The sequence below is a fragment of the Eschrichtius robustus genome, chromosome 9, assembly GCF_028021215.1.
Source record: "Eschrichtius robustus isolate mEscRob2 chromosome 9, mEscRob2.pri, whole genome shotgun sequence".
NCBI lineage: Eukaryota > Metazoa > Chordata > Mammalia > Artiodactyla > Eschrichtiidae > Eschrichtius > Eschrichtius robustus.
Window position 1 is genome coordinate 35102900 of NC_090832.1, and position 19346 is coordinate 35122245.

A 19346-nucleotide genomic window follows, 5' to 3' on the forward strand; every position below is an offset into this window, starting at 1 on the left:
AAGGTCTGACTTGAGATTCTATAGCCACGACTATGAAAATCATGACCGTTTTTATATCCCCCAGTAATAATATTTGTCTTACTGTTCTTGAAAGAATATAAATGATGCATATGAAAAAATTTGTTTAAGCTTGTAACTTTTTAAGCAAATTTCATTTGTTACTCTTACTATTAATAATAATGATTGCAGATCATTAAGAATTGGATAAAAATATAAACTCCCCAAAAGCCTGAGATTCAAGGACAAGATCTTAAAGACTAAATTTACTTATTGACTGTTTTTCAACAGATCAACTAATTGCATTTCCTTATAATTTTTGTTTCTCAAGGAACATACTCTTTATGAACAATTTCTCCTAGGTAAAAATAACACTAATATCCATTTTAATAGGTGACAATCAAATTTGGAAATAGAAATCTATTTTCTTTCTGCTTTTTAACTTACATTGTGAGGATTACATATTGGCTTATTTTATTATCTCTCTAATGATCACTCAGCTCCTGAAATATGTTTTGTTTTGTGTTTTGAAAAAATAATAAATTATATTTTCTCTAGTATAAAACTATTTTTACACTCTTTCAGAAAAAGATGGAGAAAAAATTGGTTGAATTTAAAGCTGATCATATCTGTGGTGCTATAGTTTATTCTGAAATTAAAGTTCCAATATGATATCATTCACATATATATATATATATGTATATATACATATATATCTGTATATACTTGCCCTAGTTTATATGGTATCGAGTGGCTGTTTGTAAGAAGGGACTCTTTGGACTGGCTGCAATAACATATAAAGAAATAAGTTAATAAAATATTTTTCCTGTACTCTGCCACTTAGTATGCTAAACTGTGTCCTTAATCATCTTCTAAGGGAAAACACACAGATTTCTTAGATAGATTTTTCTTGCAATAGAGACATCCAACAAGACAGCTCTGAAGTGTGTGATTAACTTGAAATAATAGTGGCCCTTAGGGTTTCAGGCTTTTTCTACTTCATAACATTTTGGGTCTGTTATTACCTTAGGTGAACCCAATTCCCCAGGAAAGAAGATGCTGAATTAATTCTTCTGTGACTTATGTCATCAATATAGCGAGGATAGAAATGAAACCATGTTTCTTTACGCTTATGAGATTCTAGGTAGCTATTATTTAAACTTATTTCACAAAAACTGCTGAATTTTTTATACCCTGATGATGACTGTGGACTCTTAGAAATAAATCTTCACATGGAAACAAATGAGATTAAACATGTGCATGCACTTGCACACGGGCACGTGCACATACACACACAAATTCAGTTACTGTGGAGAATTCGAGAGTACTGTTTTATTGGATTTTCCCTGATACAAGACATAATAAAATAAGAAGTTCCTTCAAAGTAAATGTTTCTTTGCCTTACTGTCTTCAAGCACACCATGCAGGGAATGAACACTATTTGATTTATAAAGGTTTTCAGGACAGATTGCACATGCTACCTTCCTCAGCCTTTGCCAGGATTGTATCACCCACTTTTTCAGAACATTTATATTTAAAAGTAACCAAAATCCTGTATTTTTTTTGTTTGAGCAAAGATCGACTAAAAAATAACATCATAAGTCTTTGTACCATAACCCAAAATACACATAAGAGACATTGTAACCTGGTTAATAATAATTTGATACATAGATAAATTTAATTGGACTGTATTTTTGACTAAATGAATAAATAACTTTTACAAGCTATATCATTCTAGTAGGATTCTTTACACACTGCCTTCTTAGTGTATGCTATTATAAATAATTGTCTTAATTTACTTTGGGGTTAACAAAGCAATTACCTAATTTTTCCTTTGTTCTTATTTTCTCTGGAATTTATTAAAATTTATTCAATAAATAAATTTCTGAAAGTGCTACAAAACAGGTGTGCTTATAAAATAAAAGCAAAATAATTCAAAGAGAAGAATGAAACTTAAACATGCAAGCATAAAAAGCTGTGTCTTAAAGAACATTCATTGTATCAGTGACTATCCCAATAGTATTAGAGGAAAAAATTTGACATAGTGAAACTATGGCAAAATTAGAAAAGTAATGAGAAGAATGAATGATATATAATCAAGAGTATTCAATGCAGAACAACTACCTAACCTGGCATTTCTCAAGGAGAGTTATGTGGATCACTAATATATCGTGACATACTATTTTGTAGTTTATTTATGTATGTTTCCCCAAGAGTTTTAGAATGAAAGAAATTTGGGAAATTCTGCATGTTATATTCCCCTCTTGTGAGTCACAGTGCATCTGAAGTTTCTGAGAAATCTTAAATTACTTGGAAATATGTAGCTACTTTTTATTGTGGTAAAATGCATATAACATCAAATTTACCGTTTTAAAGTGTACAATTTAGTGTCATTACGTACATTCACAATGCGTTACAACCATCACCATGGTCTAGTTCCAGGTAATAACTGTGTAATCGTTAATTTGACCATGAAACAGTTTCCTTCTGGAATATCTTTTAATTTTGGTGTTTCCAGAGAATATATATGGAAATACTGATCTAATCCAATCCTTTCATTTTAAAAATTAAAAATGCGATCTTGAGAGATTAAATGCCTTGCTCAAGATCACACATGTGGTTGGGAGATAGCCAGTATCTCATGCAGATTGCATCTCCAGGAAGTGGGCCTTTTCTATTTCACGCTATTTTCCCCTTTCCATCTATGTGGCCTGTCTGGATCTGACAATCCAGTAACCTACAGAAAATACATTAAATTTTTACCTAGAAGAATTCAAGATTAAAACAAATATCTCTAATCTTGAAAAAGGTACATTACTTTTAAATGCTACGTTTTACTTGTTTTATAACTCTCTCGCTGTGATTTTCTTATGAGAACTTTCTAATTCACAGAATTCTGTTCTCAGGTCTTTTTAAGATTGTGGCTGATAAAACTCCATACCTCACTATGGAAGAAATTACAAGAACCATCCATATTGGACCAAGTAGACTGGGACATCCTTGCTTCTATCATCAGAAGGATATAAAACTAGAGAATCTCATCATAAAGCATGGTGAGCAAATCATGCTCAACTCAGTCGAAGAGATCAATGGAGAAATAATGGTGAACTGTGGTGTGCTAAGGAATCATCAAAATCACTCGTTTACTTTGCCTTTGTCACAAGAAGGAGAGTTCTATGAGTGTGATGATGAACATATCTACACCCTAAAGGAAATTGTCCAATGGAAGATCCCCAAGAACAGAACACGAACTGTGAAACTTACAGACTTTTCAAATAAGTGGGACTTAACAAATCCATTCCCTAAAGGCTTTTATGGTGCTGTGATTCTCAAGCCTGTTTATGAAATTCAAGGTGTGATGAAATGTAAGTATCCCCTGAGAATGATGCTTTATGAACATGATTGTGGGGTTTGGGAAGGAGAAAAGCTTTAGTCTAAAGAATGGAACTCTGTCCCTGACTTGTCCATTAAGCCCACTGAGAGTTAGATTCTCATCTATAAATAAGCAAATCATGTATTTGTTGCAAGACTCAAATTCAGTAATGTATGTAAGCAAATATTTTAAATTGTGTGGTGCTATCCAAATGTAAAATGCTGTAATTGTCAGGCACAGACAGATTAAAATATTTATTTTTATCACTGCCAGTTAAACAGGATCAGAAAAGAGCTACTTTTTAGAATAGAGAATTAATTGGCTAGAAAGAAACTGTCTTGTATGGAGGTGGTCAAAAAAGAGGTAAGAGTATAAAGTTTCTTTATGTGTCCCTTACTCCTACTTTTGTGAGAGCCTTTTTTCTTTTTTTTTTTCCACCATCCCTCATTGGTCATAAATCCTCCTATTAGTTTGGAGTCCTTCTGACTTAAGGGAAAATGATATGACAAATTAATTCACACATAAGTGTGGGTTTAAAAGGATTCTATTGAAATATAGTTGTTTTACAATATTAGTTTCAGGTGTACAGCATAGTGATTCAATATTTTTATACATTATACTCCCTTTAGAATTATTACAAAATAATGGCTATATTTCCCTGTGCTGTACAATATATCCTTGTTGCTTATCGATCTTATACATAGTACTTTGTATATCTTAATCCCATACCCCTATCCTGATCCTCCCCCTTTCCCTCTTCCCACATAAGTGTATTTTCTTCATAAGATTTTTGCATTTTAAAATAGGAATAGCTGGAGAGAGCACTGTAATCCTAAAGAAATTAACACCTTGACTTTTTAAGCTTATGGCACATAAGCATGACAAGTATGGAACAAAGAGTTCTGTATTTGCAGTCAAAAGTCCTGAATTCTAACTCTGGTCAATAACTTAACAGGGGGTGGCTTTTAGTGAGCCATCTAAACTGCGTCTATACAATAAGGGGATGATGATATCCCTTTTGTCTGTGTCTTGGAGTTGTTTTGAGAATGAAATAAGGTTCTATTAAGATACTATGTGTAATACACCCGAGAAAAAAAAGCAATATGTAAAAATGTTTGGTCAAAGAGTACCCCATGGATATCTCAAATTCCATTTATCTCTGCTCCCATTAATATTGTTTGTCACATGCAATTGTGAAAAACTTGACGTGCCTTTTGAGTAGGTTTTAGAGCTGTGTTAAATTTTGTTACATACATCTATTTAACCAGAAATCAATTAATTCATTTGAGCAAAAGGTGTAGGTAAGGAATTCCACTCAAGTAGTGATTTTTTTTTGTACTACAAAAAATTGAGGCCACAGCATGATTATTTTTTTAAGTTGACAAAAAATTGAAGTCGCAGCAAACTTTAGACCTCACATTAGTGTTTTGTCAGCTTTCCCAAAACGTACAATCAAAATTGATAACTGAGTTTTCCTTAGTTTTCATAAATAATGGATAGCATTTTCTCATTTTAAATTTTGTTATTTTTCTAAAACCATTGGCATCTCCTATCATGCAGATGCAAATGAAGGCGAACCCAGAACCTAAGCACATGAACAAGATGGTTACAGCATTTAATGAATTTAGGTTAGGGATCACGAAGGCCTTCACTGAGGAAATGACATTTAAACTAAGATCTGAAGGGTGAATAGGAGATGGGCAGGCTGAGAGAGAGGGGACAACATTGGAGGAAGCAGACGCAGTTTGCAGGAAAGCAGGTAAGCAAGAGACTGTGGTTCCAGTGCACCTGGTGTGAGAAAAGAGAGAAGGCAGGCTGAGACAGATATCAAAACATGCAATGGGGTAGTGGAATCAGTCATGGAGGATCTTGAAATATATGTTAAGGGGTTAACATTTGTCCAAACAGCAAACTAATAATGGTTTTTCAGCGGGAGAAACAAGGTGGGAGAAGTGTAGTGAGGCCGCTTGTTCTGTGGCAGAGTACTGGGGGGTTAATACAATAGTGATATAAGAGGGACAGCTCTTCTTAATGGGTATTTCAGAAGTACAGCTAGCCAGATCTGAAGGTCTATGGGAAGGGGAAAGAAGTTAACCTGATTCCCAGGCTTCTGGCTTGATCTGCTGGTTGAATGGTGGTGCAGTTTATTACATATAAACATTGACAGAAGAGCAGGGGATATTAACAGAAGTGTTTAGATGGACTTAAATATGGTTTCATGCTAGCTAAGGTCCCAGAAGAAAGCCTTTAGATGAAGTAAAATCCTTCCCCAAATCTTTTAGTCCAATTTCCATTCTTTAATGATATTAAAATTGAATTTCGATTTTAATTATTTTGGACCTTTAATTTCTTAGGGATTATTTTAAACATTAGTTCTCATTGTATAGCAATTTCAGGACAGATACTGTATGAGACTGCTTTGCATGTATACTGACTACAGAATGTTTCCTTAAAATAGAGGATGGGTGTCCAACACAAAAAGTCAAATTTAAAAAATTATTGTTGTTATAGGCACTTTTCTTCTAAGTATAAAATGTAAACTGTTTTTTGATCAATTGTGGTCTTGTTTTACATGATTCTTTCTTATATTGAAGATTCATACTTGCCTTGAAGTCAAGGGCATGTTGCCTGCTAAGTTGTTTTCCAGTGACTTTGAGTGTCAGGCACAGTTCAAACTCCTCTTGACTTGAGTCCTTCTTTTTCTAAAGTGACAAGAAAAAGAATAGGTCTGTCAGGGGTTGGAGATTTTAGAGAAACCTTAGGGGGGAAAGCAAGATGGAAAAGACTGAGAACTATAGGAAGCTATGAAATATTGATTTGTGGAAAAGAGAACATAGCAAGTAAATAGAGAAAAGAGGAAATATAAGATATTCTACTCCTAGTACTAGTTTTTAATGTTACTAATGGGAAAATTTAGGCTTTATAAAAAAGAAATGTAGCACAAAGTGTTTAAATGGAATATTTGTTCCTGGAAACTCTTGGTCACAGGCCAACCCCCTCTAACTCTTACCCTACACTTAATGATTTTTTAAAATCTAAATCTCTTTGGAAAAGAGGTATAAATAACCATCCAAGACCTCTAACTACTGGTTTCATATAAGTCATAGCAAAATCTGTTTGTGCCTTTAACAGGAAGATAAAATTCATATTTGTGTAACAAATGGAATGCATAATATTTGCAAATGAAAAATGGAGCCAGCCATTTAAAGCGGCTTCAAAAAAATCTTGATTTTAAAACTTTTTAATGGAGTTATGTTTTGGTGTATTGATTGATAAGTAGTTCTTTACTAGTGGAAATTTTAAGAGTTGGAAAGTTGTGTTTTGCTTTAGGAGAAAAACTTAGTGCCATTCAAATTTGGGAAAAAGTTTCTGCTCAAGTATATGACGTAATTCATTTATAAACAGAGGGCTGAAATCACACGAGCAGAATGGTGATATCAGAAAGGCAGTATCTGAATATTGTATAATAGGTGACAAATGAATAGAAGAAAAAAATACATTGATCTTTTAGTATTCTGAGACTTTGTCTTTCTCTCATGTATTTTCAAAAATAATTTCCATTTTAATCAAAGTCAGAAGTGTCAAATAGTAGTAAAAAGACAAAGTTACCAACAAACCTTGTGCCCTTGACCATTCCCAAATTTCCCCCACATTCTGCTACTCTGAGGTAACTCCTTTAAATATTTTGCTCCTGCTTTCTTGTATTTCCATTCACATTTCCAATAATATACGGATATTGCTATTTTTCAAGTGATCAGTTTTAGACAGTAACTACTGACTTCCATGTGTGGTGATGAAGATTTAATTATAGGTCTTGTATTCCTACTTCCTCTTCCCTTTCCCCATTCTCTCAGTATATGATAAGTTATGGTTAAGCATTTGCAGTTTCATTATTGTGACAGTTCATTGCTGAATCAAGTGGTAGATAATGACCATAATTCCATTTCTGTATAACTTTATTTTTCTGTAATAATGACCTTACTATTTCATTTCTTAGTTTTCTTCAATCCTCTCCTAAGTCTTGAAGTATTTTCCAACATCTTTGTAAAAGAAAACAAAAAAAGCCATTCATTGCAATTTTCCAGAGCCCAAGCTGTCAGGAGATCTACCTCTTCTGTTATTTTTTTTATCCTGAAGTATTCCTCCTGGAACCCTCCAACCTCATGCTCCAGTCTGTATTTGTGGCTCTCTAGAACTAATACATAGGTGCTTGTCTTAGCTTGGGATACTATTATAAAAATACCATAAACTGGGTGGCTTATAAGCAACAGAAATTTATTTCTTACAGTTCTAGAGCTGGAATTCTGAGATTAGGGTGCCAGCACGGTGGAATTCTGGTGAGGAAACTCTTCCAGGTTGCAGATTGTGGACTTACAGTATCCTTATCCTTACAGTATCCTTACACAGAGAGCAGAGAGGGGAAGCAAAGCCTCTGGTGCCTTGTATAAGGGCTCTGATCTCATTGATGAGGGCTCCATCCTCATGACCTCATCTAATTCTAATCACCTCCCAAAGATGCCACCTCCTGACCCCCTCACATTATGAAGTTGAGTTTCAACATATGAATATTAGGGGACACAAACATTTAGTCCATTACAGTGTTGTCCTGGGACTTCGATTTAACACCATCCTGGTGGTTACTCTTTGACTTGCTTCTGTGTTTACTAGCAATTTCTGGACTCAAATAACTTATTGTTTCCAATATTGCCTTTGAGAGATTATCCATGGTATTCAGAAGTTTCACAGTAATGTGCTTTGTGGTAGGTCTGTTCTTTCATTGTGAGGAAAGTTTTCAGGTTGGAAATTTCTAGGATAAATTCTTTGATAATTGCCTTTCAACTGTTTTTTCTCTTCTCTCCTTCTGTAACTTCTAATCTCATGTTGAAGCTCCCATACTAATGTAGAACTATTTTCTTTATTTTATGTCTCCTTGTCTTTGGTTTACCTTCAGGGAAAATTTCTTAACTACATTTCCAACTGTTTTAATGAATTTTTAATTTCAGCTATCATATTTTTAATTTCTAAGAGTTATTTCTTATATCATTTTTTAACTGTTAACATGTTCTTGTTTTAAGGACTCAGTATCTTATCTCTCTGAGAATATACTACTATTTCTTAAAGTCTTCTACTGTTCCTTGCATTTTATCTGCCTCTTCTGGCCTTTTTTAAAGTTTTAGTCTGTCATTCTTGTTAAATGTTTTCCTCAAATTCTTGGTGATTATTTCCTGTTTGTTCATATTTACATGTTAGACACATTTTTAAATTTAATTTACAAGTGAGGCACTATTGATATACAAGCTCTTTGTTTTATGAATTTTAGGTTTCATTTTGTTGGCTTTTTCACTGGAGAATTCCCCAAATTCAGATCCTGTGAGTCTTTCCTCCAGGACTTGTTCAATTTCATCTGAAAAGAATCTTCTTGATACCTCCTGGGGGTTATGAAACTATTGTAACTGAGTGGGGAAGTTGCTGAGGCTTTCACTGTTCCCCCATAGATTTAGACTTTCCTTCTTTGCTTTCAGTTCCATGCTTCTCCCCTGCTCACCTATGTCTACTTTCCAGATTCTACGACCCTGTACTCTTTCCTGCAGAGAGAGAGGTGGGAGGGGTTGTCACCTGTCTTCCCCAAATTAAAGCTGAAGACCTGGGTTTAACCACGCTTCAAACATTCACATAATCCCCTTGTTTTGTCCTCTACCTTCTCCTCCACCTTCAGAGGGGCTTTATGCCTCCAATTCGAAAACCTTTTGGGAGTTGTGTGGGGCAAAAAAGGCTGGCTTTTCACTGGACTCGAACTCCTTAGGCACATAGGCTTTCCTTTTTCTATTCTACCGAATCGTTGACCATTCTTCCATCTGAGTTCAATCTTTATCTAGTTTAAGGACTGCAGACATCTTTTAGATTCATTGACACTTTTTCTTTTTTCTTTCTTTTTCTCCTTTTTACCCTATGGCAAATTTGAGGGAAGAAAGAGTTGAAAAGCAACATATTTCACCCATAAACCTCACTACTTACTTAAATTGGTCCTAGGCCAGAGTTTTTCCTGGACCTAGTATAACCCTGAAAGGACTGGTTGCTAATATTACTAAGTGATAAGTGTAATTTATAAACTTAATCTTTTTAACACAACATAATTTTTAGTAATTTATGGAAGTATCTGAGTCAATCTCAATGCTTGAGATAAAGTAAATGTTCATTATTCAATAAATTAAATACATGAATGAATGAATGAAGCAACTAAAATAATTGCTTCTGTCTATATATGTTGTACAGTACAAAGTTCCTATTTAGGTTTCAAGAAGGTTTTCTCACCCACCATATCCAGATTTGATTTGTTACAATGCCATATTTATGAACTTAATAGCTAAGGAGAATGAATATTCACTTTATGGCACCAAAGTTGATATCACTTATACTTATATAACAGGTTCAATTTTTATTAGTGATGTTTTTCCTAATGTTTCCATGAAAGTACTGTGACATAACATGATCTTTAGAACCCGTGGATACTCTAGCCAGCTTCCATTTCATTTTCTTCCTTTAGGCAGAAATCTTACTGCTAATAAAAACATCAAACAGCAAGCAAAGTACAGTTTTTACTATATATGTGTGTATATATATGTATATACATATATATTTTTATTTATTTATTTATTCTTAAACTACCAATAATTAACGTTTGCTCATTCAGGGTTCTCCAGAGAAAAAGTATATAATGTTATATAAATTGATATTATATATTATATATAATTGTATTATATTATCTATACATGATTATATATGAATTAGTTATTTAATTAATTTTAAGGCCTTGGCTAATGTAATTATGGGGGCTAATAAGTTCTACATCTGTAGGACAGGCTGACAAGCTGGAAACTCAGGCAGAAGTTTATGCTGCAGTCTTGAGGCAGAGTTTCTTCTTCTCTGGGAAACTTCTGTTTTTGCTCTTTAGACCTTCAGCTGATTGGATGAGGCTTATCCACATATTGAGGGTAACATCCTTTACTTAAAGTCAAGTTATTTGGATGGTAACCACGTCTACAAAATACCGTCACAGCAACACCTAGATCAGTGTTTGATTAAATAGCTGGCTACAACAGGCCAGTCAAGTTGACACATCAATGAAGAAAACATGTTAATTGTATCATTCAGTATAAGAAAATGGCTCTTCACTTTTCTTAGCTTTTATAAACTGAATGAAAATGTAAAAGACAGAGTAGTGTTACAAATAAAGCCATATCAAATGCAAGATTGCTCAAGGAAAGTCCTGATGATTTTTTTTCTGCTACAAATGTTGGAGAGTGATCCAAAAGGAACTTTATCTAATTATAAATACAAACAGAAGTAGAACCAGAGGAGGACCACCCAACAAAATGGAAATTCACTGTATAGCTTCTCTTAAGTTGAAATGAAACTGAATAAATGGAAAAAAATTAATTCACAGAATATTTGTAAAGAAAATTGAGACCAAACAGATGAACTATAAAGCAAATTTTAATTTAAAAGTCTAGAATGAGGCAAGTTCAGAAATTATTAGTGCATCGAATAATCATTGTATAATGAAGAGTATGATGTGATGCAAAAATGTAAACAAAATTCACAGAATAAATGAGAGCTGGAGACAAAATTTATGAAAGCACTTTAGAGAAAAATAACTATAGTCTTGGAAAGTAAATTAAAAAATCAAACTTAGAAAGTGAAAATTTGCAAAAAATGCATGAATTGTTTAATAATAATAATAATATAGGAGAAACTAGAAATTGAGAAAAACTGCAGGCTAGAATTTACAAAATTTGTTAAGAAAAAAATATGTAGAAAAATCCATCTTGCTTCAAGACTTGAATAAGATTGTCTCAGTAGATTTCCTACCATGTACTGCTAATTCAGGCCTAATTGCAAAGGATAGGTCCTTGAATGCTGAGTTGAGATAAAGAGTATTCCAGAATTGAGTATTAGCTGTTCAAGGAAACATGCATTGCCTAACATTAACCAAGCTTAAATGTATACCTTTATTTTCTCTTTAAAGATAATTTTTAGTGGGGTCCCCCAAATTCACACTTGGCTAAAAGAGTTGTTGCAGTGGGAAATGCAGAAAAGCATCACACTATGATTAACATTAGCCCTAACTGTACAGGGACTTTCCCTGAAAGAATAGGCAGAAAGACAATGTTTAATGAAATGACTCAGAAGCAGAGAGAAGAAACTAATGCTACCTTTTTAGAGAAGATGGAATGGAAATTTTTTTCACAAGAGCTCCCTTTGGAAAACCAGAAAACGTACCCAAGCCAGAACAATTCATGTTTACCCAGGAAGAAAATTTGGGAAGTGTAAACTAAGGTTGCATGAGTATATATTGTTTTTACTTTAGATTAGTTTGAAACTGAAAAAGTTGTAATAAACACCATCAGGAATGTCTCTCATGCTCCGAGTTGCTGTCTTCTTATCTCTTTATCAATTTGAAGTCAAGATAACTTTTTTGGGAAATTTTCTAATTTAGCTCATTTTCTATAACCATTTTCATTTCTGGTGGTGGGAGGGAGGGTTACTTGTAAGATAAAAATGCTTGTTTAAAAATGTGTAATACACACACACACACACATACGCACACACACACACTGGATATACCAAAATGTAAGCAGTGGTAGTCTAAAGCTGATAAAGATTGTAATGTTTTATCTCCCCTCTTATTTTTAAAAAATATTTTTATAAGAGCATGTAACTTCTTGTTTATAAGAAAACCAAAACAAAAAATGTTGATTTATCTTTCTTTTGGACACATACTTAGATATAATGAAATTTGTCATAAAAATTAGTTAAGCCTATTTCAGTTTGAAAACTTAAGTATGTCATTTCCAAATTCTAGGTAACTTTTTTTTTTTAATTTTTGAAAAATTTATTTTATTTATTTTTTTATACAGCAGGTCCTTATTAGTCATCGGTTTTATACACATCAGTGTATACATGTCAACCCCAATCGACCAATTCATCACCCCCACCCCCACCCCCCCGCCGCTTTTCCCCCTTGGGGTCCATTCATTTGTTCTCTACATCTGTTTCTCAATTTCTGCCCTGCAGACCGGTTCATCTGTACCATTTTTCTAGGTTCCACATACATGCGTTAATATACGATATTTGTTTTTCTCTTTCTGACTTACTTCACTCTGTATGACAGTCTCTAGATCCATCCACGTCTCAACAAATGACCCAATTTCATTCCTTTTTATGGCTGAGTAATATTCCATTGTATATATGTACCACATCTTCTTTATCCATTCGTCTGTTGATGGGCATTTAGGTTGCTTCCATGACCTGGCTATTGTAAAGAGTGCTGCAATGAACATTGGGGTGCATGTATCTTTTTGAATTATGGTTTTCTCAGGGTATATGCCCAGTAGTGGGATTGCTGGATCATATAGTAATTCTATTTTTAGTTTTTTAAGGAACCTCCATACTGTTCTCCATAGTGGCTGTATCAATTTACATTCCCACCAACAGTGCAAGAGGGTTCCCTTTTCTCCACACCCTCTCCAGCATTTGTTGTTTGTAGATTTTCTGATGATACCCATTCTAACTGGTGTGAGGTGATACCTCATTGTAGTTTTGATTTGCATTTCTCTAATAATTAGTGATGCTGAGCAGATTTTCATGTGCTTCTTGGCCATCTGTATGTCTTTGGAGAAATGTCTATTTAGGTCTTCTGCCCAGTTTTGGATTGGGTTGTTTTTTTTTAATATTGAGCTGCATGAGCTATTTATATATTTTGGAGATTAATCCTTTGTCCGTTGATTCGTTTGCAAATATCTTCTCCCATTCTGAGGGTTGTCTTTTCATCTTGTTTATGGTTTCCTTTGCTGTGCAAAAGCTTTGAAGTTTCATTAGGCCCCATTTGTTTATTTTTGTTTTTATTTCCATTACTCTAGGAGGTGGATCAAAAAAGATCTTGCTGTGATTTATGTCAAAGAGTGTGTTTCCTATGTTTTCCTCTAAGAGTTTTATACTGTCCGGTCTTACATTTAGGTCTCTAATCCATTTTGAGTTTTTTTGTGTGTATGGTGTTAGGGAGTGTTCTAATTTCATTCTTTTACATGTAGCTGTCCAGTTTTCCCAGAACCGCTTATTGAAGAGACTGTCTTTTCTCCGTTGTATATCCTTGCCTCCTTTGTCATAGATTAGTTGACCATAGGTGCGTGGGTTTATCTCTGGGCTTTCTATCTTGTTCCATTGATCTATCTTTCTGTTTTTGTGCCAGTACCATATTGTCTTGATTACTGTAGCTTTGTAGTATAGTGTGAAGTCAGGGAGTCTGATTCCTCCAGCTCCATTTTTTTCCCTCAAGACTGCTTTGGCTATTCGGGGTCTTTTGTGTCTCCATACAAATTTTAAGATTTTTTGTTCTAGTTCTGTAAAAAATGCCATTGGTAATTTGATAGGGATTGCATTGAATCTGTAGATTGCTTTGGGTAGTATAGTCATTTTCACAATATTGATTCTTCCAATCCAAGAACATGGTATATCTCTCCATCTGTTGGTATCATCTTTAATTTCTTTCATCAGTGTCTTATAGTTTTCTGAGTACAGGTCTTTTACCTCCTTAAGTAGGTTTATTCCTAGGTGTTTTATTCTTTTTGTTGCAATGGTAAATGGGAGTGTTTCCTTAATTTCTCTTTCAGATTTTTCATCATTAGTATATAGAAATGCAAGAGATTTCTGTGCATTAATTTTGTATCCTGCAACTTTACCAAATTCATTGATTAGCTCTAGTAGTTTTCTGGTGGCATCTTTAGGATTCTCTATGTATAGTTATCATGTCGTCTGCAAACAGTGACAGTTTTACTTCTTCTTTTCCGATTTGTATTCCTTTTATTTATTTTTCTTCTCTGATTGCCATGGCTAGGACTTCCAAAACTATGTTGAATAATAGTGGTGAGAGTGGACATCCTTGTCTTGTTCCTGATCTTAGTGGAAATGCTTTCAGTTTTTCACCACTGAGAATGATGTTTCCTGTGGGTTTGTCGTATATGGCCTTCATTATGTTGAGTAGGTTCCCTGTATGCCCACTTTCTGGAGAGTTTTTATCATAAATGGGTGTTGAATTTTGTCAAAAGCTTTTTCTGCATCTATTGAGATGATCATATGGCTTTTATACTTCAATTTGTTAATATGGTTTATCACATTGATTGATTTATGTATATTGAAGAATCCTTGCATCCCTGGGATAAATCCCACTTGATCGTGGTGTATGATCCTTTTAATGTGTTGTTGGATTCTGTTTGCTAGTATTTTGTTGAGGATTTTTGCATCTATATTCATCAGTGATATTGGTCTGTAATTTTCTTTTTTGTAGTACCTTTGTCTGGTTTTGGTATCAGGGTGATGGTGGCTTCATAGAATGAGTTTGGGAGTGTTCCTTCCTCTGCAATTTTTTGGAAGAGTTTGAGAAGGACAAGTGTTAGCTCTTCTCTAACTGTTTGATAGAATTTACCTGTGAAGCCATCTGGTCCTGGACTTTTGCTTGTTGGAAGATTTTTAATCACAGTTTCAATTTCATTACTTGTGATTGGTCTGTTCATATTTTCTATTTCTTCCTGGTTCAGTCTTGGAAGGTTAAACCTTTCTAAAAATTTGTCCATTTCTTCCAGGTTGTCCATTTTATTGGCATAGGGTTGCTCGTAGTAGTCTCTTAGGATGCTTTGTATTTTTGTGGTGTCTGTTGTAACTTCTCCTTTTTCATTTCTAATTTTATTGATTTGAGTCCTCTCCCTCTTTTTCTTGCTGAGTCTGGCTAATGGTTTATCAATTTTGTTTATCTTCTCAAAGAACCAGCTTTTAGTTTTATTGATCTTTGCTATTGTTTTCTTTGTTTCTGTTTCATTTATTTCTGCTCTGATCTTTATGATTTCTTTCCTTCTGCTAACTTTGGGTTTTGTTTGTTCTTCTTTCTCTAGTTCCTTTAGGTGTAAGTTTACATTGTTTATTTGAGATTTTTCTTGTTCTTGAGGTAGGATTGTATTGCTATAATCTTCCCTCTTAGAACTGCTTTTGCTGCATCCCATAGGTTTTGGATTGTCGTGGTTTCATTGTCATGGAAGGTTGCCTATCTCCACTTCATTTAGTTGTTTTTCTGGGGTTTATCTTGTTCCTTCATCTGGTACATAACCCTCTGCCTTTTCATCTTGTCTATCTTTCTGTGAATGTGTTTTTTTTTCCACAGGCTGCAGGATTGTAGTTCTTCTTGCTTCTGCTATCTGCCCTCTGGTGGATGAGCCTATCTAAGAGGCTTGTGCAAGTTTCCTGATGGGAGGGACTGGTCTTCTCATTCAATCTTAACAATAAACCTGCCAGTGTTGGAGGGTCTCCTGCAGAGGTGGGGGCAGCTGTGGCTCACCTTGGGTTCAAGGACACTGGCAGCAGAAATTCTGGAAAGTACTCCTTGGTGTGAGGCCTCCTGGAGTCCACCATTCACCCCACCAATGGGCCTCAGGGCAAACAACCTCTAGGTAACTTTTTAAAAATGTTTTTATTTTAACTTTTGGCTATGGAGAACTTAAAACATGCAAGAGTAAAGAGAATAGTATAAGCAATAAGAAGGGTTTTGTTTTAATGTATTATCTAACATAACAGTAAAATATATAAAGTTTGAAGTTGATGCAAAAACAATTAAGTACAGTGAGTTGTCAGTATACTGGTTACCTGTGGGCTTCATGGCAGTTAGTAGAGAAAGGTAAATGCTCTGAATCCAGCTTCTCTTCCCATTGTGCTGTCAAATTAATCTGCCAAAATCTATTTAATTTGGTCGTTATTAATCTCAAATATTCCAGGGGCAGATCCATCTTCAGACATAGTCTTACTTTCAGTGGGTCTCCTTTCAGTGGGTCCCAATTCCCTGCTCTAGTTTAAAATCCTGAGGCTGAATTACATGTTAATCACTGACTATATCCTATTTAGTCTGCTTCCTTATCTATGACTGTAGTTTTCTTACCACCTATGATATTCTTTCTGCTATCCTATCTTGGCTTGTAGTATCTCTCCATCCTTAAAGACTCATGTTGTAGCCACCTCTTTCCTAATATCTATCTTTATCCCCATCCCAAAACTAGATGTGTTATTTATTCAACTTTTTCTGCCTACTATGGTTTTAATTGAGCCTTTTACATGATTCCATTTTCTTTCTTCCTCAGCATATCAATTATACTTTAAAAATATTTTTAGTCATTGCCTTAGAGTTTGCAATATGCATATATAATCCAAGTCCAACTTTCAGCTAACACTATACAACTTCATGGCTAGGGCAGGTACCTTATAACAGAGTATTCCCAATTACTCTCTTTTGTCTCTTGTAACACTGCCGTCATTCATTTCATTATCCATGAGCTATAATCATCCAATATATTGCTGCTATTATTATTTTGAACAAACTGTTATCTGTTACATCAATTAAAAATAAGAAAAATAAAACATTTTATTTTGCCTTCATTTATTCCTTCTCTAATATTCTTCTTTCTTCATGTAGATCTGGGTTTCTGACATATTTTCTTCTCTGTGAAGAACTTCTTTTATATTCCTTGCAAGGTAGGTCTACTGTTGACATATTCCCTCACTTTTGTTTGTCTGAGAAAGTCTTTATTTCTCTTTCACTTTTGTAGGGGAGGTAAAATTTTATGTTTACCCTCTTAGGGTTTTTTTGGCTGGGCCAGAGAATTAAACTGACCTTAGACAGATGAAGAGGAGAAAAGCATACAAATTTGCATAAGTTTGACATGGAAGCCCTCATAAGAAAATGAAGACCCAAAGAAATGGTGAAACCTGCATGCTTTTAAATTGGGTTGAGCAACTGAGCTATTGTGGAAAAGTAAACTATGAAGTGAGGCCTAAGAGGATACAAATTATTTTAACAAGGTCTGTTTGTACAGAATTCTGTTGGCTTTGACTCCCTGTTAGAAGAGTGTTTTCTTTCTCCTGGTACTGAGGGCATCTTTAACATGAGAGTTTTTAGCTCCTGTTTTCAGGGAGAAAGGGGAGATTAGAATGTTCTTTTTGAATCTGCTGTTTTTCAAGTGCACTTAGCTCAAAATAATCCTTAAACCAAAGTGATATATTTTGGGATGGCATATTCTGCCACCCTTGACTTTTGAAGGATAATTTTGTCACATATAGAATTCTAGGTTGGTGATTTTTTTCTCTTTCAACACTTTAAATATGCCATTTACTCTTTCTGCTTTCATGGTTTCTGAAGAGAAGTCCAGTGTAATTATTATCCTCCTTCCTCCACAGGCAAGGTGGGTTTTTTCTTCTGGTTTCTTCAAGTTTTCTCTCTTCTTTGATTTTCTGCAGTTTGAATATGATATGCCTAGGTGTTGACTTTTTGTATTTATCCTGCTTTTTGTTCTCTAAACTTCATTAATTTTGGAGAATTCTCAGCCATTATTACTTCATTATTGCTTCTGTTCCTTTCCTTTTTTCCTTCTGGAATTCCTATGTGTGTATGTTACAACCTTTGTAATTGTCCCACAGGTCTTGGAAATTCTGTGTTGTTGTTTTTCATTCTTTTGCTTTTCAGTTTGGGAAGTTTCTATTGATCTATCTTCAAGCTCACTGATTCTTTCCTTAGCCATGTATAGCCTATTGATGAACACGTCAAAGTTATTCTTTAATTATTTTCCTGTGTTTTTAATTTCTAACATTTCCTTGTAGTTCTTTCCTAGAGTTTCCATCCCTCTGCTTACCTTAGCTATCTTTTCTTGCATTTTCTTCCATTAGAGCCCTTAATATATTAATCATATTTTAAGTTGCCAGTCTGATAATTCCAAAATCTCTTGCATATCTGAGTCTGGTTTTGATGCTTGCTTTGTCTCTTCAGACTATGCTGTTTGCCTTTTAACATACCTTGTAATTTTTTGTTGAAAGCTAGGCATGATGTATAGGGTAAAAGAAACTGAGGTAAATAGGCCTCTAGTGTGAGGTTTTAGGCTAGGAGTTAGGCTGTGTTCACTGTTTACTGTACCTGTAGGTGTTAGAAGCTAAAATTTTACATAATGTCCTTGTTTATTGTTTTCCCTGTTGTCTTTCCCTAGAGACCCCTTCTTAAATAGGATCATAAGTGCCATTCTTTCCATTGTAATCTCCTGTTATTATATAGAAGTCTTCTTGATATGGTTGGTGAGGTGTAGGGGAGGGGAAGCATGCTATAATCCTGTAATTAGGTCTTAGTCTTTTACTGACCCTGCTTCTCAGCTTTTCTCCCCACATCTCCTTAGTGAGACAGAATGTCTTTCGGGGGCTGGAGTTGGGTAATTCCTTTCCCCCACGTCAGTTATTAGACTGGTAAAACCCAAGTTGGTTAGGCTGTGGTAAAATAGTTTTCCTTCACTCAGGCCTTTTTTAAGGAGAAGTGAGTGATCTGAGTGTATTTCAAAATGGTTACTTTTCCCATCACCCTGCCTAAAGCATGAGGGGAATTTTCTCAGATCTTCACTCTGAGAACCTAGTGGGGCTCCTGGATGTAAACTCAGGAAACTGTGTGGGGATCCTGCTAAGCCTGGCCCTCCAGAAGTTTTATCTCTCAAGCTTGTCCATGCTTAGTCTCCAGCGGTTAGTCAGTTACTCTTAAAGTGTTCTTACCTTCGCTGGCTCCATCAGTGGTTTCTGCCCCCTATAAGCTGTAACTTTCTGTATTCACCCATCTTTCTAGTTTCGGGGGTGACAGTTTTTCCTGTGACTTCAATTATCTGATGGATCTAAGAAGAGTTGTTGATTTTCACTGCATGTGCTATTTCCCTGTATTGAATATTCTTTTAAAGGGTATGCATCATGACAATTTTATACCCTAAAATGTCTAGATTATTATTTTGTAGAAATTGAACAATAAAACTATTTATTGTATTGAATAAATCATGGAGTAAGATAAACTACAACTTAAAGCAACAAGTTTTAAATGAAATATACAATACCTTCTATGATGTATAGCTGGAGTTTTAGC

The 19346-nt window shown here is 34.6% G+C and overlaps 1 protein-coding gene across 1 annotated transcript in view; it reads left to right on the forward strand.

Annotated features, from left to right (window-relative positions):
* Positions 1-19346, forward strand: part of THEMIS (thymocyte selection associated) — a 181822-nt gene that overhangs the window by 54324 nt on the left and 108152 nt on the right. The window contains exon 3 of the mRNA XM_068550825.1: positions 2904-3362. Within this exon, the coding sequence (XP_068406926.1) occupies positions 2904-3362 (459 nt within the window). The remainder of the gene's footprint in view (positions 1-2903; positions 3363-19346) is intronic.